The sequence below is a fragment of the Mytilus edulis genome, chromosome 14 (assembly GCF_963676685.1).
Source record: "Mytilus edulis chromosome 14, xbMytEdul2.2, whole genome shotgun sequence".
Taxonomy (NCBI): Eukaryota; Metazoa; Mollusca; class Bivalvia; order Mytilida; family Mytilidae; genus Mytilus; species Mytilus edulis.
This window is the reverse complement of record NC_092357.1, coordinates 32,751,077-32,777,297: the sequence shown is the minus strand read 5'-3', so window position 1 is coordinate 32,777,297 and position 26,221 is coordinate 32,751,077. Positions and strand designations below refer to the sequence as shown.

Here is a 26,221-nt window from a genome sequence, read left to right as displayed (position 1 = left end):
TTGAAAGTAAATTAGGCCTATTTGATACATAATTAATATAATAGTATAGTATCAATAGTCCCTGATTCTAAACATTTGATTAAACAATGTGTGTGGTTTGTTGTACTATGTTCTTCGAAAAATACAGGTTACAAAAAAAAAAAAAAAAAGATATGGTATGACTGCCAACGAGATAACTCTCCACAAGAGACAAAAATGACACTGAAAATAACAACCATAGGTCACCGTACCGTCTTCAGCAATGAGCAAAGCCCATACCGCATAGTAAGCTATAAAATGCCCCGAAATGACAATGTAAGACAATTCAAACAAGAAAACTAACGGCCTTATTTATGTTAAAAAAATGAACGAAAAACAGATATGTAACATATAAGCAAACGACAACTACTGAATTACAGGTAACGTATCATAGTTTATATTATATATCTATAAAAGAGGACCGAAAGATACCAGAGGGACAGTCAAACTCAGAGATCGAACATAAACTAACAACGACATGGCTAACATTACGTTATTTTGACTCTGATCGATAGTTGTCAATTTTTCAAGCATACCATATCTCCTTAGTTTTATATTATAGTAGAATATATGCCAAAAACTCATTTGGAATTACATTCGGAACAATTGGCGAAACATACAAGTTACTGATCTGTAATCGGATACTAGATGATCAATGGTACTCTTAAACGCGTTGTACAAGATAAAAAGTACTTCGGTATCTAATGGATCCAGATGAAAAAAATAAGTTAGTCTCTCTTATAATACATCAATGTTTATAGGTCAATTTGGTTAGCGGTTGCTACAAAAGACACGTGTCTATACAGTTTGTCAAGCTTAAAATCAAACAGAGTCTAGGAAAGATGTGTATATTAAATTTAATAATCTGCAATAGTATTAAAGATATAACAAAACAAACACCAGACTTGGGAAATGTAAATGAACATGCAGGAAGCAGGACAAATCGCCCCACTGGCAAAACGCCCCACACCAAATCGCCCCACTTTTTCACCAACTCGCCCCTCTTTAAAAAAAAAATCGCCCCAATCTGGTTTACCAACTCGCCCCACTTTTTAAAAAATCGCCTCACTTGTGAAAAGGGTTAAATCTCGTTAACTTTTCCCCTGTCAACTCGCCCCACTTAACGTGCAGATATTGTTCACGAAAGAAAAATGTTAACCTCATCTGCAAAATGATGTATGAAAACATACTAAAGTTAGAGTATAACCGTAAAGCTTGTTTTCAAAGTTTATCCTTGGTAGATATAACTTAAACCAAACGTTATGATACCTGGGGTTGAAGTCATAAAACTTTGCTCAGTGCTCGGAGCACAAAAATCCTGCTCGAAACATGAAATCCAGCATTTTGATTGGTTGATTTTGGAGTTTGAGTACAAAAAACTGACTCGAAAGTTTTATGACTTCAAGGCCTGGCATGCACCGGAAAGTATAAACCAATGCGTTCACGTGTTTTTGTACGTGACGACTTCTTTTTGGTTGAGTGTTTGGTATTAACACCGTTAAAACCAGTTTCTGTTCTTAGATTGAGTACACAAGTATGCTCTAGTTGTTTTCAAAATTCTGCTCAATTAAAAAGCTTTTGTTGACAGCAGGCTCTGCTATGAAAATAAAGTGTCAGTAATTATCAGTGAATGTTTAATGTTAATTGTGTTGTTTTAATTAACTCTATGTTTAAAGATAACCTTGAGAGTTGTGTTGTTTTTTGTTTTTGTGTTTTGCCATGCACCATTGGTGTTAGATTAATTATCTGCCTACTAGCTTGTTTATGCTCAGTTTAAATTAACCAAGTAAAAATGATCTATATATTTATAGTGATCTAAGATGGATAAAGCTCATATGCAGGGAAATAAGTTAATTGTATTTGTAAATGAAAACAGATAAGAACAAGCATTTTTTTTCGCAAAAGTTTGACAGGAACAAATACTCATTATAGGAACATGTTAATTTCCTGGTTAAATACAGCTGGTAGTCGATGACTTCGTTTTGTTTGAGTTTGTTTCAGTATCATTTTGGCATTATAGTTCTACTCAGATGCCGTTGAAAACGGACAGTCACACTACAGAAAAGACTTAATGTTGCAAAATTAATATAGGAGGTAATGATAATAACAACTCTAAAACCAGATTTTGTTCTTAGAATGAGTAAACAAAAGTCGTTTGTTTTCTCGTTTGAATTGTATTACATCTGTCATTTCGGGGCTGACTATGCGGTTTGGGCTTTGCTCATTGTTGAAGGCCGTACGGTGACCTATAATTGTTAATTTCTGTGTCATTCGGTCTCTTATGGAGAGCTGTCTCATACCCGGGCACATCTTCTTTTTTTTTTTATATATATACCCTAGTTGTTCAGAGGCAGTTTCCATGATCGTCTTTAAAAGTGTAAAACTGCATAATTTGCATATTATCATATTAATATAACATGTATAAAACATTATGATTTAAGGTTTTGCGACTGCACGATTCCGAAAGTAATAAAAAATCGAAAGCCGAAGAAAACCTGACAAAACCTTAGAATTTTGCAAACAAACAAATAAAAGAAAACCTGCTTAAAACACAGTAAAAGATTTGCACACACTATTTGAGCTAAGTATAATTCGTATGAAAACTTATTTGTTATTGACACTGGCACACGCAAAAACAGATATATCTGACACATGCATCTGGCGTACATGTAAAAAACTTCAACCATGATGTCTATGACGAGTTTATATAACATCTTTTTGTGGTACAAATTATATTATGTTTTGAAACTTGTTCAAAGACACAAGGAAAATGTTGTTCTTCAAAGCATTTCTATTTTCATCTTTCCTGTTAGGAATATATTCCAAATCAATTCAAAATTCTACAAACGAGGAACAGGATTTTACTTTCCTCCGAAACGAAGTTAAATTCTTAAAAGAAAGATTAGACAATGTGACAGAGATAGTAGAAAAAGGTCAGTTGAACTTTAATAATTTTTTTATTTTTTTTTGGTTATATTTTAAAAAATAAGATACTCGCATAAAAACAATAGAATAGCTGTAAAATATTTTGTCCGTTTATATTAATAAAAATCACAAACCTTTATATATATAAAAAAACAACAGAAAATCATTTTTTTTTTCTAAATTATATTTTTGAACAGTTGATACCAGGCGTTCAGCGTAAAGTATACATATTTTTTTATGATTATTTTTTTCCCCGTTACTTATGAAAGGGTATCTGATGCACGTGCAAACTGTACATACCAAAGATAAAGATACTAGTTGCAATCATATACGATACCAGTATAGATAAACATTAATTTTGCATGTTAAAGCATCATCTTTATACTGTTAATTCTATTTTTCAAAGGTTCTAAATATAAAAAAAATCATTTGTAGGTACAAAAACTGGACAGAAAAGCGTCTTATATTTCGTTCGACTGTCATCCAAGACTACCTTGAATAAAAATTCAATCGTAAAATTTGACAACGTCATCACAGATGAAGGAGGAAACTTTAATCCTGGAGATGGAATATTTGTTTCCCCGGTAACAGGGATTTACCTTTTTTCCTGGACAGTTTTTACATATAGCAGTAAATCAGTAGACACCGAACTCAGAGTAGACAACGTTATCATAGACACCATGTATGGACACATTGGAACATCTAGCTCTGTCCCTGCAACTAAAGTTGTTCTCTGTCAAGTGAAAAAAGGGGATCATGTATGGATTCAAACATCGATGCATGGTACCGAACACGTTTTTTCAAATCCGAATACTAGTAAAAGTTCCTTCACGGGGATGTTAGTTCATCAAAATTAATTGGTTATATTTGGTGTTGATCGAAAAGTATTCAAACTGATTTGAAAGAGAACATGTTGAATGATATGCAGCTTGCCATCTAAATAGTGGGAATACATAATAGTTTGTGTATTGTTTCCGAATGAATGTATTTTTCTTAAGATTTCAATAAATAATCAACACTACTGCAATGGATTTATTTCTTTATCAGACATATATACTAGTACAAGATGTTTGATATTGTAACAGTTCTGTTGGAAGAATTTTTTCTCACAATGTTTAATAAAATGTTTCAAAATAATTTTGTACATTGTAACCCATTCAGTGTTTTTTTTAACTTAATTATTCGATATGAGAAGATGTGGTCTGAGTGCCAATGAGACAATTCTCCATCCAAGTCACATTTTATAAAAAGGAAACCATTATTAGTCAAAATACGGCCTTCGACACAAAAACTCGAATCACAACGAACAGCAAGCTATAAAGCCCCCACAATGACTAGTGTAAATCTATGCATAAGGCAGCAACCATTTGATTTTCTGGGGGGGGGGGAGGGGGGGGGGGTATGGATTTTTTTCCGGACAAGCTTTTTTTTCGCCTTCGGCAAAAAACAATCAATTTTTTTAGCGACAAGTCGAAAACAATTTTTTTCTTTCAATTTTAGCATTACATATAGTGACAGCTGAGGGTGAAACAAACACTTTTTTTTTAGGGTCAAAAACAAATTATTTTTTTCTCCAATCCCCCCCTCCCCCCCCCCCCCCGAAAATCAAATGGTTGCTGCCTAAGGGAAACCAATGGTCTTATCTGTATATTGATTGTAATTGGCTTCAAAGTAGCTTTCGGTAAGTGCAAGTACTCTCACATCAGTGCATTGTGTACTTTGTCTTTATTGATTGTTGATTTGTGTGCCTCGTACAAATTAGATGAGTCAATTTTTTTTCAGCTGAATTTTACTGTTTGTTCTAATGTTCATTGATTGTTGTGCTGTACTAGGATAAGGGGGTTGAGCTCTTACAATTATTTTATACCCTGTTACACGATTTAAGTAAAATTGAGAATGGAAATAGGGAATGTGCCAAAGAGACAACAAACTGACTATAGAGAAGACAACAGCAGAAGGTCACCAACAGGTCTTCAATGCAGTGAGAAATTCCCGCACCCGGAGGCGTCCTTCAGCTGGACCCTTAAAAGTGTCTATCACAAGTCAGGAGCCTGTAATTGAGTGGTTGTTGCTGCCTGTCTTATTTGTTTTTCATTTTCTGTTTTATATATTTGCCATTGGGTTTCTTGCTTAATTTTGTCAAGTAGGTGCCTTTTGTAACTGACTATAATTCATTGTGGTTTCAAATTTACATTAACTACATCCCTGAAATATGAGGGCCCTCATGGGGTTTTTGATTATGTGATTACTTGGCCGTTTTTTTAATGATTATTTGATTATTAAGCCAAATATTTCATGATTATTTGATTACCTAGGACTGTATTTTTAGTTTATGATTATTTGATTACTAAAGATAAACAAATATTTAATGATTATGTGATTATATTGGCAAAAAAATGGTGATTATGTGATTACTAGGACCCCCCCATGAGGGGCCTCAAATATGTTTACTTTGACTACTTTTACTGAGACAATGTTGACCTTATTGTCCTTACCTACCATTCATGAGAGTGTTGACCTTGACTACCACCCATGAGAGAATGTTTACATTGACAACCATCCATTAGAGAGTTTTTACCTTGACAACCTTCATGGAAACAGTGTTGACCTTGACTACCACCCATGAGAGAATGTTTACATTGACAACCATCCATTAGAGAGTTTTTACCTTGACAACCTTCACTGAGACAGTGTTGACATTGACTACGTTCACTGATACCATTGACCTTGACTACCATCCATTAGAGTGTTTACCTTGACAACCTTCCCTGAGACAGTGTTGACCTCGACTATCATCCATTAGAGAGTTTTTACCTTGACAACCTTCACTGAGACAGTGTTGACCTTGACTACCTTCACTGATAGTGTTGACCTTGACTACCCTCATTGATAGTGTTGACCTTGACTACCATCGATATCCATTAGAGAGTGTTTACCTTGATAACCTTCACTGAGAGTGTTGACCTTGACTACCTTCACTGATAGTGTTGACCTTGATTACCATCCATTAGAGAGTGTTTACCTTGACAACCTTCACTGTTGACCTTGACTATCATCCATGAGAGAGTGTTTACCTTGAAACCATCCCTGATACAGTGTTGACCTTGACTATCATCCATGAGACAGTGATCACCCTGACAACCACCTCTGATACACTGTTGACTTTGACTATCATCAACTAGAGTGTTCAACTTGACAACCTTCACTGAGATAGTGTTGACCTTGACTACCATCCATGAGAGTGTTTATCTTGACAACCTTCACTGATGATGGAAGTATTTAATGACCTTGACTGGATATTCATCCCTTGCACGGTTGGGCCTTCACTGATGCAGTGTTGACCTTGACTAATTAGGGTTCATACACCTTTTTGTTCCATTTTTAAAGGACTATTCCATGACTTTTCATGGATGTTTTATGAAATTTCCATACCCAGAAAAACAGGAAACCAAAGGGTAAAATAGAGATTCTTTGAAAGAGGATGACCTACACATCAGTATAAAAGTATCTATTCAAGTTTTGAAATATTCTAATTATTTGAATTATGTAGTAAAAGTATAGTTCTTTGTGTTTAATTAGCGAGTTCTTTGTAATTTGCTTGTAGAAGGTTGTCAATTTCTTTAACTGTTTCTCCTTTTCTTTAGCTGCTCTTCTCAAAGCATTTGACTTTGCTATAAGTGTCAATTTTTCCTGTTTTTCTGCTTTGTCTTCAAATTCAACAGCAGAACTTTCCAAAGAAATTATATCTTTTTCAAATCTTTTCTTCTTTGCACGTATTTCTTGAATTTCCTCCAATACACTCTTCCTCTTATTGAATTTCTCCTCTCTTTCTTTATCTTTTTTCCTCTCATCTAAGTAAGCATAATATCTCTGTCTGACACTTGAGACTGCTATTAACATTGGCTTATCCATCTGGATGTTTTGAATCCCACCTACATGCTTTATATTGTCAACAATAATTCTCTGGGATTTAAGACAATGTTCAGACATGCTATCAACCATTATTTCTTTATTATGAGAAAATCCTCTTTCAACTGAAACTTGTCCATGTGACAAAAGCAGCAAAATCTTAAAAAATGTTCAGCGAGATCTTTAAGAAGATCCATTTAAATAGTTATACCAGAATGTATCTAATCTATTTAAGTTATCAGAAACTGTGAAAGAGGAAAAATCTGAGCTTGCTTCACTATTAAGTATTGTTCCCCTAAACTGTTTAAACTGGTTGATGATTTCATCACATTCTGTCTCAGCAATGTGATTAGCATCAGTCAGAATGACCAGGACTATATTTAATTGACTCCAGCATTTTTCCCTGTTTTCTGATGAAAACATTTGGTATCATCCAATCAAACATCTAACAACTTTATAAGTAATTGGAGATAATTATCCAAGAGGAGAATGTTTACCTTAACAACCTTCACTGATGATGGAAGTGTTTAACGACCTTGACTAGATATTCATCCCTCATACAGTTGGGCCTTCACTGATGCAGTGTTGACGTTGACTATCATCACTGATACAGTGTCAATTCAAATAAGTTTCAAATATTACATGTAATAAATTTTGAAATCATTTGACATATTTTTTAATTCAATGAAGATCTATCTATAAAATTTTGTAAGGGGTCTGCGGAATCAAGTGTCTCGCCTACTTTTGATGTTAATCACAGGCTCAACAGAAATGAGGGGAAAAAAATCATTAAAAATATTCTTCTCGATACTATCTTTTGATTGTAAGAAGCTACTGTCTAAGTTTGGTAAAAATCCAGGATAGTTTATGAATCTTATAAATGTTTTAAAAACTTTAACTGCAGACTGTATGTACATGTAATATTAACTGGAAGAAAAACTAAGGTCATTTATAAGTAAAATAAAGATAAACAGGTATAAAATTTTAACAAAAAACTAGATACTAGCTTTTAATCATACACAAGTTTCTTTCAAAGTTTGGTGCAAATCCAGGATAGTATAAAAAAAGTTCCATTTATAAGTAAAATACAAATCCAAGATAGTATAAAAAAGTTATTAAAATTCTAAAAACTTTAAGCACAGAGTGAATGTAATGTTTCCCAGCAGAAAACTAAGTCCATTTATAAGTAAAATACGAAAAAAACCAGGATACTTTCTTATGATCATAAACAAGATTCTGTACCAAGTTTGGTAGAAATCCAGAATAGTTTAAGAAAGTTATTAAAAATTCCAAAACTTTAACCACAGAGTGAATATTTGTGGAATCTATACCACACAATTAAGGATCGCAATGTCTTGTTTTTTCGACATAAGTCAAAGGCTCGACAAAAATCTTATGAATAAAAGGAGATGTAAAGCATACATCTATAAAACAGCAACTCAACCAAACTAAAACTAAAATACATACAGAGGTCAACCATAGACTTATAAATAACTACAGCCAAGTTAATAAACAATGTCACCCTTGATAGAATGTAGAGCGTGTCATGCATATCATTGTTTAGTAGTTATCATTTGTCCATGCCCATTATATTTTCTTTGTAAGTTGTTATTTCATAAATTAGGCCCCTAGTTTTCTTAATTGAAATGTTTCACATTTTTCATGTCACAGACTCTAAAAGCGGTTTGTACGGTATGGGTTTTTCTCATTGTTGAAGGCTGTACAGTTTCCTATTATTGCTTACATCCACTTCATTTTGACTTTGGTGTATAGTTGTCCCTTTCAGAGGCGGATTTAGAGGAGCCCCCCCCCCCCTTTTCTTGGTTGTAAATATAGGGAATCACTGTAGCATGACCAGAGTGGGCCCCCTCTGAGGGGGTCTCATTGGGGGGTTCCGATCCCGGATGCCGCTTACTGTTTTGTTAGATTCCTGTATCCCGCTTACACTATAAATAACCAATTCTCATTTTTTTGTCATTTCCCTGGTCCCGCAAGACCTCATTTCCCGTTTTCCCACCACAATAATTTGACTTTCACGTGTCACGCTTACAAAAAATCGACAATCCAGCGTCACGCTTAGACCCCAATGAGACCCACCTCTTAGGCAGTCAATGGGCCCCCACTTATGAAAATTTCTGGATCTGCCAGTGCCTTTGGCAATCATTACACATCTCCTTATTTCCACAATGAAGAGGAAACACCATTTAACAAATACAATTCATATTGGGATGGACAAAAAATCATATATATATATAAATCACATGTTGTTTTTTTTTTTATGAAAATGCAAATCACAATACACAATAGCAAATAAATATGAATATTCAAATGTTTAGAGACTTCTTGGTTCATTATATGGTTGTTTTATTGTCTTGCAATGTCATCTTAGTTTCTTTACCTGCAAAATAAATAAAACTAAATAATTACATTATATATAAGTAAAAATAGAATTAAAAATAAATAAATTAGTTTGGAAATAAAATTTCTGCTATAATTTTTACAGCAAGTGTAAAAGATGCTGCATACCGTAAAATTAATAGAAGTAAAATCCTACAATTGCATATATAATTTTTTTCGTAACTGTTGACCCGATTTCTGGATAAAATAGAAATACATTAAAAGTAATAAATTCTCCAAAGAAACAATAGAAGCTCCTTTAAGCTGTCATAGAAATACAATAACTAGGTAATCTGAGGTTATTACATTTATGTCTCAAGTACTACACTTAAATAGCAGACAAAACAAAAAAGGCACAATTTAAGTGTCAAAGACGCTCTATGCAAGAGACACCAGGTACCAGAAGAAAGGAAAATACAGACCTATTTTTTTTCATAGAAAAGTTCCAGAGTTGAACATTACATTTAATATGTAGTAGATAAGCTAGTTCTATATTTACAAATAATGCTTAAATGTTTTCTCCCACGTTATACTTAGAAATATACAAATGCAAAATCTACGGAGAATAAAGTAAAATATTCCACTAAATAGTAACAAAATTCTAAATTTTGGCCATTTTGGTATTATTGAACTAAATAAACTACTCTATAAAAAAAAATTTTAAGGGAGGCACAGGGAATTTGCAAATATTTACAGAGGCAGGTAAAATAGAAGTATCAAAATCTCTCTTTGTAAAAAAAAGCACTGTATGATTAGGCATAGTACTACAACCGTTTAGGTATATACATTACATGATATAATTCATCCTCTCTAGCCTAGGGTTGATTAAGATTTTCTCCTTACTCCATCACCAATGAATTGGATAAGTATGAAAATAACACTTTCCAGTTGTTCCTTACCTAGATGTAGTGTGATACTAGGAAAACCTTGTATCATCCAAATTTATACTAATTATCAAAATTAATGTCGTTTTAATAAGAAAAAAAAATCTTTTGTAAAAACATATAAGAAGAAGAGCACCAATTAAGTGCAATAAATGTTTTGTAAAGGTAGAACATTTTTTTGAAAAATATGTGTTGATTTGAGGCAATAAAATTACTAATGTTGCACATTAAGAGCCAGAATACAATTATTCAAATTAACCATGAAGATGCTCTTTTTTTCAACGCAAGTCCAAATTTCTAGATCTTCATCTTCAACCAATTTCAGAACATTAGATATATTGCTTATTTCTTCCTGTACTATATACATGGTATATGCATGAAATATTTGACACTATAGGTGTTAAACACTTTACCAAAAATCAATTAATTATATGAATCCAATTTACCAAGGATGATGGAGTAAGGTATATGTATGTTAAGAAATTTACCTTCAGTAACAAGGAGAATAAATATACTATATGTTTATATACTAAAAAACCTTATTAATTTAATGTCTTTTCTTCACTTGTAAAATTTATCATGTGTTTACAATTAAAAGGAATTAAAGTATTTAAAAGACTTTAATGATTTTTTATGTATTTCCTCAAAAAACCTAATAATGTTTTAAATTATTTTGGATTTGTTTAATTTTATTTTTATAAATTCAAGTTTTCAAAACAATATAAATATATAAAATACCTTCCAAAAGTCTAACCATTACAGAAATTTTCTATTTAAAATGATTTAAAATATTTTATATACATAATAAGTAGCCTTAACTTAATAAAACACATATACATTTCCGTCAACAAAAAGTATAATAAAATTTAATAAGTACGTTTTCTGTACCAAATTTTTCATTTTTTTTGAATAATTCATATTTGTACATGAATAAACTTTAATCATAGTAATGGGTTAAATTCTGTAATAATGAGTCTGCTAAAACAAATTCTAAATAATAAAACAATTTATAAAAATTTTCAAATCAGAACTTCAATTTTTGTACTTACATAGCTTTTTGCATGTTCTATTTGACATGCAAAATTACATGTACATGTTAAAAACACCATTAATGCCCTCAAGTGAAGTAAAGAACTGTTAAATACCTGTTTTGACCATTTTAGTTATATACTACAGATTTAATATCCCTTTCATCCTGTTACCTTTATTGCTGATCTTTGATCCCTGGCATCTTTCACCTTTATAATGAATTTATACATAGCAATGGTGAACTAGATGCAAAATAGAAACAAATTTCAAGTATCCTGATTTATTGGGATATCCCCATTCAGAGCTGCTGACCTTAATTTTGAAATTCTTTACTTAATTAAGACTGAACACCTCAAAATAGGCAGTCAAATAAGTTATAAGGGTATGTAAGCACATTCATACTCATTCAATCAATGAAGAAGTTGATTAAAAAACATTTATGACTATGATGACAATTAACTAAAATAAGGTCATCTTTAAAGCTTAAAATCCCTCATGGTGATTTTGAAAATTATGCAGGTATGGGACTGGTCAAAATTAAAACCCATGAGGGGAATGGAGAACACATTTTTAAGACCCTGACCACCAAATAAACAAAAATCTTTATTTTATTTATAATTCTTACAAATTCTATGAAAGATAAAACAACCTATAATTTATTAAATACAATGACTCTTATCCCTGATAAATTTACAAACCCTAATATTTTTTTCTAAAATAACAAAAATTTGTATCACCAAAATTGGTTGAATCCCCACTATCCTGTGTATTTATAATTGAATACATAATATGTTATTTACCTTGGCAATAAATGCTTCACAACATTCTGCAGTAAACATTTCCAATGTGAAAGCTGTAGATATATGTGTGTCCCTTTTCATCGCCTATAAAAATTAAAAAAAAATATTATTAATATTCCGATACATAAATTTGTAAAATTCCTAATATTGAATTCAATGACATCAGGTGTAATCTCTTGATCCGGTAGAAACCATTTTCTCTAATTCTTACCCGATTCATTCTTTTTCTGATCTGTTATATATATAGATTTTACCCCTGGATTAAGTTAGATACAATATTTATCCTGTGTGACAAACACTACTTTTGATCACTGAGAACCTTAATATTTCCACAACTGTTATAACAGAATAAGATTAAAAAGTTCAGCTGGTGTTTGCAGAGTTATCTCCCTGTAGTGTTATGTACAAATGTACAACCTTAAGGACCTAAATGTTAAATGCATGCATGAAGTAGCGCTTGTTCTCAATAAATTGATATTTTCTGATTTAGGGCAGTTTCATAAAAATATATATCATAATATGAAACCCAGGAAATGCAATTCCAAATCTCAAATAGGGCTGAGCATCAAACACTTATTACAAACACATTTTATAAAATGAAAATGCAAGAAATATTCAAATTTTTTTCCTAAACATATAGGCAGTGAGAATCACATCCATCATGTCCATAACACAATCTATAAGAAAATCAATTCAGATAGCATCACATTCAATAAATATAGCATCACATTACTGTGATGCTATAAGGCCATGAGGAGAACACTGATTTCTAGGTTTTAACCTCATTTTCAAGAATGTCATTATGGAACAGCCCTACTGATTCACCAAAACAATTGATCAAAAAGTCAGTTTATCATGTTTTTATTAAATTGTATATTCATCACTTTATAATACACATTTTTGGTATAAATGTACCTTATCTAAGACATGAAATAATCCGTCTGGTCCTAAGTTATACCCTGACTCAACAATTCTGAAAAAAATAAAACAATAAATATATTTAAGTGAATAAGATGAAAGTTAATCAGTATTAGATGACCTCTAAACAAAAATCTCATTTTTGTGTATCTATGGGATACTGTCTTATTGACATATAATATTTGTATAACAGTACCTAAAATATATTCCATTAATCTACTTTGACTATGGAATTCATACTATGGTATGGGAATTGCTCATTCTTGAAGGCTGTACTGTGACCAATAGTTATATATCATTTGGTCTCTTGTAAAAAATTGTCTCAGTGACAAGCATACCACATCATCTTTTTTATATTTACTTTCTTGCAACAGTTTTATTTCTAGCTATGTTTCTTTAATTGTACTCTTACCTCAACCTTTAACCTAACAGTATTCATATTCACCTAATTGCATCTGTTCTAGTACTAGCTATCAATGTCTCTATTGTTCTATCACATAGACCTTAAAGTACTCATACAAATTATCACTTTCTGACACAAGTTTTACTATCAGATAATCATGTGTTCATTATTCTGATAACCCTGACCTTTCACCTTACAGTATGCATACTTACTTTCTAGCATCTGTTTTATTACTAGCTAATGATGTCTTTAACTGTTCCAACACAGCATCACACACAGCTTTATCACATTTCCCCGTCTTGGTAAAGTCCAGTGAATTAAATAAATATTCTACAAGTCTTAGGTAATCTGTTTAAAGTAAACAATAAGTTATTAGAATAAGATTTTTAATTTGGATTCATCAATATTAATTTGATATCAATTCTCATGGATTTCATTGGTTCATTTGAACCATGAAATTAAGTGTTCCATAGATTACAAATTCTAATGCAACAACGTTTGTAACGTTCATTTTGATTGGATAACATCACTTATTTCAAGGCATCAATTGACAATTGATGCTATGGGATGTACGCGCAAGCGCAGACGGCATATGACAGATTTTAAATACATGTTTTATTTAACGTTGTTATCTGTCAGTTTCATTACAATGAAGATAACAATATTGTATTTTAAGCTCCGACGGCATCAATTGGGGATTTGATGGTCGCAAATATCCGTTTACTGTCTCTGCTAACGCGTCGCCAGTAAACTTAATTTGCGACCATCAAATCCCCAATTGATGCCGTCAGAGCTTAAAATACAATACAGTTATCTCCTAATTATCCATAAGGTTATATGCATTGAACAACACTTATTATCCTTTTAGTTGTTTTGACTAGCCATAAAAGAAAAATTCAACTCACAATACACAGTGTGAGAACAAATTATATTAGCTTCTTACAAACAGCCAGTCAATAAATAATATTTCCTTTATAACACAATATCATTAGATTTATGTTTCATTATAATACGTTTTTCTGATTGGCTAACTGCATATCATGTGTTATTCCTAAATCAATTGCATTACTCCATAAAACTTTTCATTCATGATGACACAAGGTCCCACAATAAAGTGCACAGGTAAATTAAATAAAAACTTGATAAAAATGGTGTTTTCATGATCCTAGCTAAAAAATGTAATTATAAGTATTGAATGCATCTTTTTGTAACTTCATAGGGTTGTAAAAGCGTTAACCGTGCGCAAATTTTTAGTATGAAGCGCTGCTGCTTATACAAAATGTACTTCGGTCAAAGCTTTAACACCCCAATAAAGTTACAGAAAGAAGCATTCAATTCTTAATTGCATGCTATGTGAACACAGACTTATCATATGATATATGATATTACTTTCTAACACACAGCATGTGAACACACCAGATTTAAACACATCATAGGATATTAACTTCTAACACACAACATGTGAACACACCAGATTTAAACACATCATTGGATATTACCTTCTAACACACAACATGTGAACACACCAGATTTAAACACATCATAGGATATTACCTTCTAACACACAACATGTGAACACACCAGATTTAAACACATCATAAGTTACTGCCTCAAAATCTAAACATTCTATCTTTCTTAATAGTCTGTTAATCACTAAAGTTGGAAAATCTCTGTAAAATATATATATTATATAATGATAAAACAATAATGTGTCCTCAGTACTTGAATGCCCAACTCGCACTATCATTTTCTAAGTTCTGTGGCCTGTGAAATTAGGGTAGAAACTCTAATTTGGAATTAAAAATAGAAAGATCATATCATAGGGAACATGTGTACCAAGTTTGAAGTCGATTGGACTTCAACTTCATCAAAAACTACTTTGACCAAAAACTTGAACTTGAAGTGGGACAGATGGACGAACAAACAAACGTATGGACAAACGGACCAGAAAACATAATGCCCCTCTACTATAGTAGGTGGAGCATAAAAATCCCTGTGTACTTGAGATGCACAAGAATCTTTAATTTTACCACTTGGGTTTGTGTTCAATCTAAAGTTTTCTTTGTAGTTATTTTTGTACTGTCGTCTTTTCACATTGTACATGATTTAAATTATTCTTTATGAGTAGTCAGTAGTTGATGTGATTTACATGTCAAATTCAAGGGAATACTTTTGTTCAACACTTTTTTGTATGCAACTGGATGCGACATACTATGATTTAGTGGTACATGTATGTATAGCACCTGTATATATACTACTGAAACAATGAGCAACTAAAACATGTCATAATTTTACCAGAACATTGATATGTTTCTAATGGACACTCATCTTATCAATACATAAAAAGAGGACCATACCTACATAAGGCTCTGATGAGTTCATTGTACACTGTACCATTTACCCCATGGAGCTTCTTACTACCTACAAAATAATAGAGAAAAATATAAATAGTATGTATATATACCAAACTAATTTAAAACTGGATCTCATGCTTAATATGAAGAAAAAATTGACAATTAATGAACTTTTTTCTCTGCCATGTCATAACCAGACACTTAACCTATTATAAAATAAAATATAAGTTTGAATGAAATTTAAATTTATTGCTTAACATGTTCAAATATATATACCAAATGCAAACTAAGGGAAAACCTGATTAAATGCTCAATATGACGAAAATATTGACAATGAAAGAACTCTTTTTTCTGCTGTGGCATAACCATAACCTGAAACTTACCCTAGAATAAAAAAATAAAAGTTTCAATGAAATTTAATACTTTTAAAACATGTTTAACTTGCTTTTAACATGATTAAATGTGCAGTTGACAATAAATGAATTTATAACTTTTTGTAGTGGAATCAACAGGCCAAGACCAGAAACTTTTCCTATGAATAAAAAAGATATAAAAGTTAGAATAAAAATTTAATGCTTAACACATGTTACATGTTTAACATGCTTTTAAATATGCAGTTGAGACATACAAATTTTAAAGTCTTTGGTTTGACTCGTCTGGGGTTTGAACCCACGACCTCTCGCACTCAAGGGGAACATGCTACCACAACACCATAATGCTCAGGCAGTCTAACTGTTACTTTATCATATAAGACCTTCTTTTCTAATTATTCCCAAGTTTTTGATCAGTTAGCTTTTTTGTTATAAATAGACAAGCTAGCTATTGGAAATGACAATACAGAGAAAAAAAATTTACACACATTTGTGTAATATTGTAACTTTCATTCATTCATAAATATCTATACAGTTCAGAGTTCACGCACGTGTTGTGTTGATGGACATAGCAGATAAGGTCGCGTCTTATTGCTTTATGTATTTGTGTTGATTAGTTAGCTCTAGCATTATATTAAAGTATGTTATTCAGTACACATGGCTTGTCTCTCACTTAATATATATAGGCTACCAACGTTACATTGGCGACGAGGATAAAAACAAAAGTTGGAAATGTTAAAAATGTATTTTAATGGATTTATTAATTAGTGACACTGATAACTAAACCATGGCTGCATCTTTACCAAATTTTCCGAGTTTTCCGGTACATGAAAACAATGCTGAAATAAGGTGGCGTAAATGGATAAGTAGACTTGAAAATTTATTCATTGGATTAAACATAAAGGACAGCAAACGACAAAGAGCAATCTTGCTGCATTACGCTGGAGAAGATGTCAACGAAGTCTTTGATACCCTTGATAATACAGGAGAAGACTTTGATTCCGCTAAACAAAAGTCATACCGCTATTAGACAAAACTTTCTCAATTTTTGGAATACCGAAAGAACTGAAAACAGACAGCGCACCGCCGTTTAATTCAGGAGAGTTCCAAAATTTTGCAGATAACATGGGTTTTAAGCACCGCAAAATAACTCCGTTATGGCCTCGCGCTAACGCGGAAAGTGAAAGATTCATGAGAACTATAGGGAAAGCAATTCGTGCAGCTCAAACGGAACATCGCAGTTAGAAGCAAGAAATACACACATTTCTTCGCAATTATAGAGCAACACCACACTCAACAATTAACGTGTCCCCGGCAGAACTTTTATTCGGAAGGAAGATTAATACCAAAATGCCGAACATTTCAATAAACAACCAAGCCGACAGTGAGGTTCGAAAAGAAGACCACAAGAACAAAATTAAAATGAAATCATACTTCGAGAAAAAACATTCAGTAAAAGTACCCGATTTTACAGTAGGAGATACCGTACTAGTTAAACAGGAAAAGAAAGATAAACTATCTACCCCGTACAATCCTCAACCATTAACAATCAAGAATAAAAAGGGTAGTATGATTACGGCAACGAACGAACAACAAAAAGATATCACTCGAAATTCGTCACACTTCAAAAAGGTTGGGAAATCTAAAATAATGACTGGTGAGGAAATAGAAGAAATCATTGATGATGACATTATACCAAACACACCATTGAGAAGATTATCACGAGAAAAACAAACACAGAAACATCTCGATGATTATGTGCGTTAAAGAGCTGTGTTACAGGCATAATAATCCTGTGCTCTTTCTGATGTATCAGTTAGGTTTGATGTTGATTTATATGTATGTGAATTTATGATACAAATCAATTTTGTGGAATTTACTATTCACACTCGTAATGATAGCCTTATCAGACGATCCTCTAATTATATTGACATTACAGTACGCGTACCGAATAATTTACATTTATCACAGACTATAAAGTTCTAATTTTCTATTGATACAATTTTATGCATCTTATCACTTAATTTGTTTACACAGACAGTTAAAGATTTTATGACTACACAGACAGTAATATAATTAATTAAAGCAGAGTTTTAATCTGAGAAAAGAAGAGATGTAATATTGTAACTTTCATTCATTCATAAATATCTATACAGTTCAGAGTTCACGCACGTGTTGTGTTGATGGACATAGCAGATAAGGTAGCGTCTTATTGCTTTATGTATTTGTGTTGATTAGTTAGCTCTAGCATTATATTAAAGTATTTTAATCAGTACACATGGCTTGTCTCTCACTTAATATATATAGGCTACCAACGTTACAATTTGCAGTGTTATAATCTGGTCTGGATGGGGTCCTTCAATATTTTTTTTTATTCTTAAATGTTTTAAGACATTTTTTCTCAATTCTTTATTTACTTTGCTTATCATTCTCTATTTTCTATGTTTTAAGCACCCATTATTCTCTATTCTTTTTTTTGGGGCCTATTTTTCTATATTCTTTATTTAATTATTATCATGATTATCAGGGCCTTGATTCTGCACTTTTGACCTATTATTCTCTATTCTTTAACCCTGTCCAGAGACTCACATATTTGTACTTACATTTAGACTTTTGTAATGTCTCATATGCCATTCTGACATTAATATCAAAGACTGGTCGACTATGGTGCGTCATTATTATTAACTGTCGTGCTCTAGCCACTAAACTAGTCTGTTCTTCTAATGAGTCAAAGCTATAACAAATAGGAAAAATTAAACATTGAATTTAATTGATAAATATAAAGTGAGTTTGCACAAAGATAGTCCTGATTTATTTTAAATCAAAAATTAGATAGTACTGAAAATTGAGGTGCTAAAATTGCCTTATCTTTGCCTATAAGTATTTACTTGTTACATTTAATTTTCTAATATTCTCATACACACATGCATGTATTATCAGATGTTTTCTCTCTTTGGTCTGAACGAATCTTTAATTGTAAAACATCTTACTAGTCCGCCATGAAGGCTATTGGGTCCTCTGGTCTGTTAGCAATGATCTTCCCCAAGACATCTTTCATGCATGTTCCTACATTACTTCTTTCTAAAATAACAAAGAAGTGATCTCATGATTAACTGACAATGGTAAAGTCGGTAACTTACAATTAAGGCCTTATTCATCATGAAATCATTTCTCCAACATATAAATTTTCATATTACAATGTCTTATGAAATTAAAAAATATATTTTTAATCATTAACAATACTGTTAATTTAACCAGACATGTGCCAGAAAGTACTCATCAACCAGTTAATGTTATACAGAATATAAAGAAGGAAATACATGTATTGCATAGCAATATATTATCATCATACATGTAGTGGACCATTGCAGTATAACATGTAACAATGTAGTCATGGTTAGTCTGATCGAGAAATTTGTTACAATCTTCATCTTTCAATTCCAACATTTTACCTCAAATTAATTTAATGGCCTTTCCGCCATACTTTTTTGACTGGCTGATTGCTTGCCGGTGTGTAACATGAGTTGAGTATATTTTATTTTATTTTATTGAATTTTATCATGTTTGAGGAAGGTTAAATTCCTGGTAATAAGACCTGTCACTCTGTGCCTGGCTAGAGAATTGGATAGGGAAATGCTCATACTAATCCGTACATTATACAGGCTTCAAATGTCCTTCTTTATATATATGCCATCACTCATGGGGATGCTCCTTATTAAATGAGGCTCATACGGAGGCAAGAAAAAGTTAAGATGGGCAAGGGTAAAGTATGGGCTTATTTCATCCTTGGCCGTAACAGCTGCTTGTGCAGCCACATATAGGCACCTATCGGCCTAGCCAAGATCAGATGTGCATTTCATAGTGGGTCTATGTTATAGGCTTGTAAAGACAAGAAGATAATGTTTACATAAGTAATACATGTTTGAACTGAAGGAGAGAATGTAGGGCTTCACAATGAATATCAAATATAATGTATAGGTGTTACCGTTTTTAAATAAAACACTAAAATACACCCTGAAAATGGGCAAAATTTCACGTTATGTTGTTTCATTTAAAATTTTGCTGTTTTTAACAATTGATAGTTAATAAGTGAAATTAATTTGACCTACATTATTGGTTCACTGTTATAGACAATTTATTCATCTTTCTTTTACTGGTTGTTGCAACAAAAAATCTCCAGTGGTTACAAAGTTATGATCAAAAGTTGAATACTATGGGTTTGTTATGAAATTTTGTACTTTTGTTTTTAGCTTGCTCAGTGTAGTGATATAAGAGAAAAATGAATCAAATTTATGCTATTATGTGTTTTATTTTCTCTTTTAGTATATACTTTATCAAAAACTACCTCATTTATCAAAATCGCAGTACCCTAGCTGGAGATATATGCCATCAAAGTTGGATATACAAATAAAGTGAAAAATTGTCTTGTCCGTAGACATGCATTCCCTAGTAAACTGGAAGTATAATAACATTAATGTTGCATTGCTAAGTTCCTGTTCTTTTGTAGATATGAAAACACTACTAACATTTTTTTCTACCATCTATTAATAGATGAAAAATTTCAAAAATATGTCAGAATGTCTTGTCCGTAGACATGTCTTTTTATCAATATTGCTGGGCTGTATGGGTCTAAATTAGTCCTATGTGTTTTTTAAATTTAAACATATCTTACTTTTAATAAATAAATGGTAATTTAAGTGTTCTCAATTTTTGTAAAATTACTTTACAGGAGTGGATTTTAAAAAGTGGCAGATCATCAGTCATAAAAAGCATACCTTATTTTACTTCAATATTGTTTATTCCAGTTGCTGCATACCTTAAAAGGTTAACTAAATCAAATTAAGAAAAAGTATTTTTCTCTCTCTTACTTTATCTTTTGTATTTCAGTATTAACAGCAGATGAGGAAGTGTCTACGGACAAGACACTTGTACATAACAAGTATTAAATTCAATTATTTGTCTGCTATGGAACTTAAATCTTATTTTTAGGTGAAGAAAGTTATCTTTTCAAATTAAGACTCAGTATTTTCAACATGAATATAGTCACAATTCATTCTAACAGATTTTTTTTTTTAACTGAAATTGTCTTGTCCGTAGACATTACCACAATATATTTTAGCCAATTTCCTCGAGTTCAGCCTAATTTGATAGGTAACATGTATGTTATTTTTTCAAGAGAACACATTGAACTATGTCAAAATTGAGTTATAATAAAAGTTTGATTGTTGTAAAGTTTAACACAGTCAGATATATGTGGATTTCAGTTAAAAAAATGTGTCTTCATTTTGGCTCAATCAATAAATTTTTGAATTGTGTAAAGATTTTTGGGTACATTTTTATATTTTCCAAAATTTAAAAAAACCAATTTAAAATTTAATTGGTAACTTTTAATCTTAACTTTAACAATCATCTATGAAAGCATTTAATTGAATATCAATAAAATGTCTTGTCCGTAGACATTATCAAAATGTATTTGTTTCCATTTTCCTCCCAGTTAAGCTAAGTTTGATAGATAAACCTGATAAAATGTATGGTTTTTTTTTTCAAGAGAACACTTTTAGCTATATCAGAATTAGGTTTTAATAATGCATTTCATTAAATATAAATGCAATGTCTTGTCCGTAGACAAAATAAATAAATTGTATTACTATGTTTGATTGTTTATTGTAAGAATATGCATCAAGTTATTTTAATGTTCTATACACCAAAAGAAAGGTTTTTTTTGGAAGTTTTGTTTTTTTATAGATAAGTTTAGATACAGTTTTATCAGATAAGATAAATAATCAAAGAAAGCTACTGTTGCTTGAAATAACTGTGAGTTAAACATGTTCTTGTCATTTTTTTTTCAATTAAAATGTTTGATATTCAATAATTCTAAACATATTTTGTTGTCTTTGTCATTAACCAAAAATCTGACACTGGTGACCATGTCTTGAAGGCAACCATTAAAGAGAATTATACAGTTTTTAAACACCATTTATTTCATAAAAATATAAAATATTTCTAACAAAAACTGCATGTATTATATAAATGCTTCCAGTGTTAGCCTAACGATGGCAATTTTTCATAATTTTAACCATTTTTGAACCAGAATACCAAAAGAGTTTTGTCCTGAGGTGATACTCATTTTTGACTTCATGTGAAACAAAAAATGCACATCTGATCTTGGCTAGGCCGTATGTGCACCAGCAGCTGATTTCAAAGCAAGTGAAGCGACTGTGTCTAAACTGGAAGCACCAGTCATTTAACTCAGGTTAAGCTGATGTGACAAATGAAGTACTACCAATGGCGGTAGGTCTGTTCACCACAGCACACCCCCAAACACCCCAAAAATTACGTTGTCTTTCATCATTATAAATGTGACTTAAATATGTTATTTAAGTTATTAATTCAACAATTCAGAAGATTAAGAGTCCAATTTCATCTACAGAAAACAGAAACCACACTTTTTGAATGCTGCAGACCCTCATGGATACAGCCTCAAATATTTTTTTTTCCATTTTTTTTCCCTTCTAAATCTCTTCTATAAAATAGTTGTACAAATAATAAGAAAAGAGACAAATATCAAAATATATATGAATTAATTTGAATTTTATTATTTAAATAACACACACGGAAAGTGATGAATCTGGAGATCCTTATGTCATTTGTTTATGTTAATTATCGACTTTAACATGAAAATGATGCCCATGCATGGCATAAATATAAAAAAAAATGATTAAATTATATGTAATCTAATTTCTTTTACTTTTTTTTTTTTGTATGATATTACAGTTTTTCTTAGTGGTTGGTGTTTTTTCGGGTGTTAGGCGGTGGTGTTCGGTGGTGAAAAGACTCACCCCTACCAATGGCAATGGTTCAAGATAACTATAATTCATTGTGACCAATACACCTTATTGATATTTGTCTACCTTAACTGAATATCACACAGGTTCCCAAAAAAAAATGTTGACATCATAAAATAAAATATCTGATGCCACAATGGAAAAGTGATTGTTGTATGATATTAAAAGTTCAAGTGACACAAATTTTCCCATGATGCATCTATGTCATTCAGACTCTCTCTTGACTTTACTTACGAAAATGAAACAAGCTCAGATAACTCTGAGTATCATTAGGCATAGATTACCTTAACCATATTTGGCATCACTTTTGGGAATTTTGGATCCTCAATGCTCTTCAACTTTGTTCTTGTTTGGCTTTATAAATATTTTGATATGAGTGTCACTGATGAGTCTTATGTAGACGAAACGCGCGTCTGGCGTACTAAATTTTAATCCTGGTACCTTTGATAACTATTAGACTTTCTCATATAATTGAACAATAGAAAACCGAGATATATAAGGAGACGTGACACATTTATTGCCAATTCATCCGTGGTTTGCAAAATTATTACAATTGACATACTTGGGTAGGATTGCTACGGATGATTCCGAGGAACAAATGTAGGCATATTATACAACATTGTAAAGATAAATCAATTTAGATTTACGATACATTACAAGTATTAGTGGGGTTGATAGCCTAGAAAGAGGCATATAACGGAATTTCGTCAACGCCTGAAATTTTTCTAAAATGTAAGTTATTAGTACTTTGTGTTATATTAAGGTATATAGGCATATGGGGGGAAATTCTGAGACAAGTGCCTGTGTTATGCCGGTATGGTTCACGGAATATACGAATCCGGGTCTGTTAGCGTCCATTCACATTCGCACCCACTCATGTTAGCCCCCTTTCACATTCACACCCTAAATGTTCGCACCCAAAATCCGTTCGCACCCTTCATGTTCGCACCCAATTTTAATTGGTTTTGTGTTGAATAACTTTATAATAAAGTTTTGGCAAGTGTATTTTTATAAGTATAATTGTTGTCATTGTCTCAAAATAAAGTGAGACAACATTATTTTTTGTGTTGAATAAATCTTAATTATATTTTGGATAGTGTATTGTTAAACAGTCAGGGGACTTACTTAAACAAGTGATTTTCTAAATCACTGATTCAAGTAACATTATTTCCATAAAGGTTGGAAGTTAGAGTTGTCTTTCTTTAATAATCACCTATTTAAGTAGTACAAATTAATCACTAGAAGAAGTGATTTAATCTTATTATAGCTTTAAATATAGAATACTAATGATCCAGGGACTAATTATGTTTCTAAACTTATCAGAACCAACATCTGTGTTGTCTAGGATGACCAGGTCATTTCAGGTGATGACCTTGTACTGAATCTAGGATAATGACATAAAAATCACTTGTTTTTAAGTATCAGACCTCAATTTCCTTCCCAAAAATCACTTCTTTAAGTATCATTCTTTTAATAACCCCCACTAATAGTAATTTCAACACCCCTTAACAGTGGAATTTTTATCGCAAACAGTAGAATTTTATTACATAATCTGAAAGATGAAACCTTGAACTTCACAGGAAAAATACTCCCACAGCTGTGAAAAATCTTTTAAGAAAGTATCAGTTCATTATGTAATGCCATTATTATAGCATTTTTACAACTAAAATAGAATTTTCAGGTAAATGATAGCATCAAAGGCATAAACCTTGCTACTTAAAAGAAGCAAAAAGTTCCTAATTTAAATTTTTAGTAATTAAAAGATGTTATTTAAACCTATGTGTTTAAAATTTTGAAAAAAACTACAAAATCCCAATTTGTGACAAAACCTTGAATTTGCTACTCAAATAAGTGATTTAAAAATCACTTATTTCAGTATAAAGTCCCCTGACTGTTAAAAAAAATAATAATCCTTTCTAAATGAAGTGGAATTCTGTCAATGTTTTATTTTGTGTTGAAAAACTCTTAATCATGTTTTGGTTAACTGTATTGCTATAACTTTGTTTCACTGACGTGTTTCAAAATGAAGTGAGGTTCTGACTACGTTATTTTTTGTGTGTTGAATAAATTTTATCATGTTTTCGTCATAATAGTGTATTGCTATATTTCATTGTTTCATTGTTTCAGATCAAAGGGACAAAGCTGTTAAAACAATTATCTTTTGTGTTTTTCATTTAAAATCTGCAATGTTTCACTCATACCAATCTATAAATACATTCAGTATATTTACACCAAAGTAGTCCAAATAATTATGACGTCTTGAAAGGCTATTATAATTCTTTTCTTTGATGCCTTTGTAAGGCGTCAAAGAAAAAAATTATAATAGCCTTTCAAGACGTCGTAAGGCATCAAAGAAAAGAATTATAATAGCCTTTCAAGACGTCATAATTATTTGGACTAACACCAAAGCAATTTTATAAAACAACAATCATGATTTTCAATTCAACTGGGATTTGAATTAAAATTGGGCGCGAACGTGTAGAGTGCGAACGGACCTTGGGTGCGAATGTGCGAGGTGCGAACGTGTAGGTAGTCCAAATAATTACGACGTCTTGAAAGTAACGTGTAGGGTGCGAAAGTGTACTGTGCCCGAACGGACCTGATACCGGAATATACCAACCTTACACACTTTTTACATTTTATTCTACATTAACGCCTGTCTCGTATAGATGATAAAACCAATAAAATATAGTAATAACCTAGAAATTGTCTATCTGATTCTTGTGGTCTATCATCTGCAGAATTTGGTTTCCTCTTGTCAGCCATTTGTAAACAATGCTAATATCGTACGTTCTCGCAATATTGTTACCTGGCTGAACCATATAAAGTTTATCTAAATCATATTTATGACTTATAACAACAACGCAGTACAACGTAAAAATTGCTCGACTGTATCTAAGCTTAAACGGGTTGTTTATTTTACATTTATCAGAGATTTGAGCAATTTCGAAAGCTGAGGTTATTCAATAATGCCAATCTTAATGTCCTACTACAGGGTTGTTCAGTTGAAATATTGATGAAAACACAGCTATTTAGATATGTCCAACAATATATTCATCGGAACAAGGATTTGTATAGTGTACTATTCAAATCCTTGATCGGAAACAGGAAGATTTAAAAATATTTGATGTGATAATATAACTGTTTAACATCAGTCACCACAGTGCAGTTTTGGGAAGTGTACAGAAAACCCCCAAAATGTTATAGGTAAAAATGAAGAAAAACTAGAGCTTTAAAAACATATCTTTTTAAAGAACAGCTGGTGCATTAAAATCAACCACTTTTTATTCAAAAATATAACCCCTTTTTTTAAATAAAGGTATAAAAAACAAATAACAGCATAATTATATGTGGAAATGTCATAATAA

The 26,221-nt window shown here is 31.7% G+C and overlaps 1 protein-coding gene and 1 long non-coding RNA gene across 3 annotated transcripts; one reads left to right on the top strand and one right to left on the bottom strand.

Moving 5' to 3' along the window:
* Positions 1 to 2,750: 2,750 nt before the first annotated feature.
* Positions 2,751 to 3,970, top strand: LOC139502557 (uncharacterized). The gene is made up of 2 exons (XR_011658882.1): positions 2,751 to 2,951; positions 3,379 to 3,970. It is a non-coding gene; the product is annotated as an uncharacterized lncRNA (long non-coding RNA).
* A 5,135-nt stretch (positions 3,971 to 9,105) lies between these two features.
* On the bottom strand, positions 9,106 to 25,667 carry LOC139503816 (tubulin polyglutamylase complex subunit 1-like). 2 transcript variants are annotated; one of them, XM_071293748.1, is made up of 10 exons: positions 25,553 to 25,667; positions 18,999 to 19,089; positions 18,612 to 18,742; positions 15,641 to 15,704; positions 14,838 to 14,953; positions 13,496 to 13,631; positions 12,878 to 12,935; positions 11,963 to 12,046; positions 11,336 to 11,371; positions 9,106 to 9,250 (listed from the first exon to the last, which is right to left on the bottom strand). In XM_071293748.1, exons 1-10 carry the CDS (start codon positions 25,617 to 25,619, stop codon positions 9,233 to 9,235), a joined length of 801 nt encoding a protein of 266 aa, XP_071149849.1. In that variant the 5' UTR covers positions 25,620 to 25,667; the 3' UTR covers positions 9,106 to 9,232. The 2 variants fall into 2 exon arrangements, with proteins under 2 accessions (XP_071149849.1, XP_071149850.1); XM_071293749.1 differs by lacking the exon at positions 11,336 to 11,371.
* Between the last annotated feature and the right edge of the window lie 554 nt (positions 25,668 to 26,221).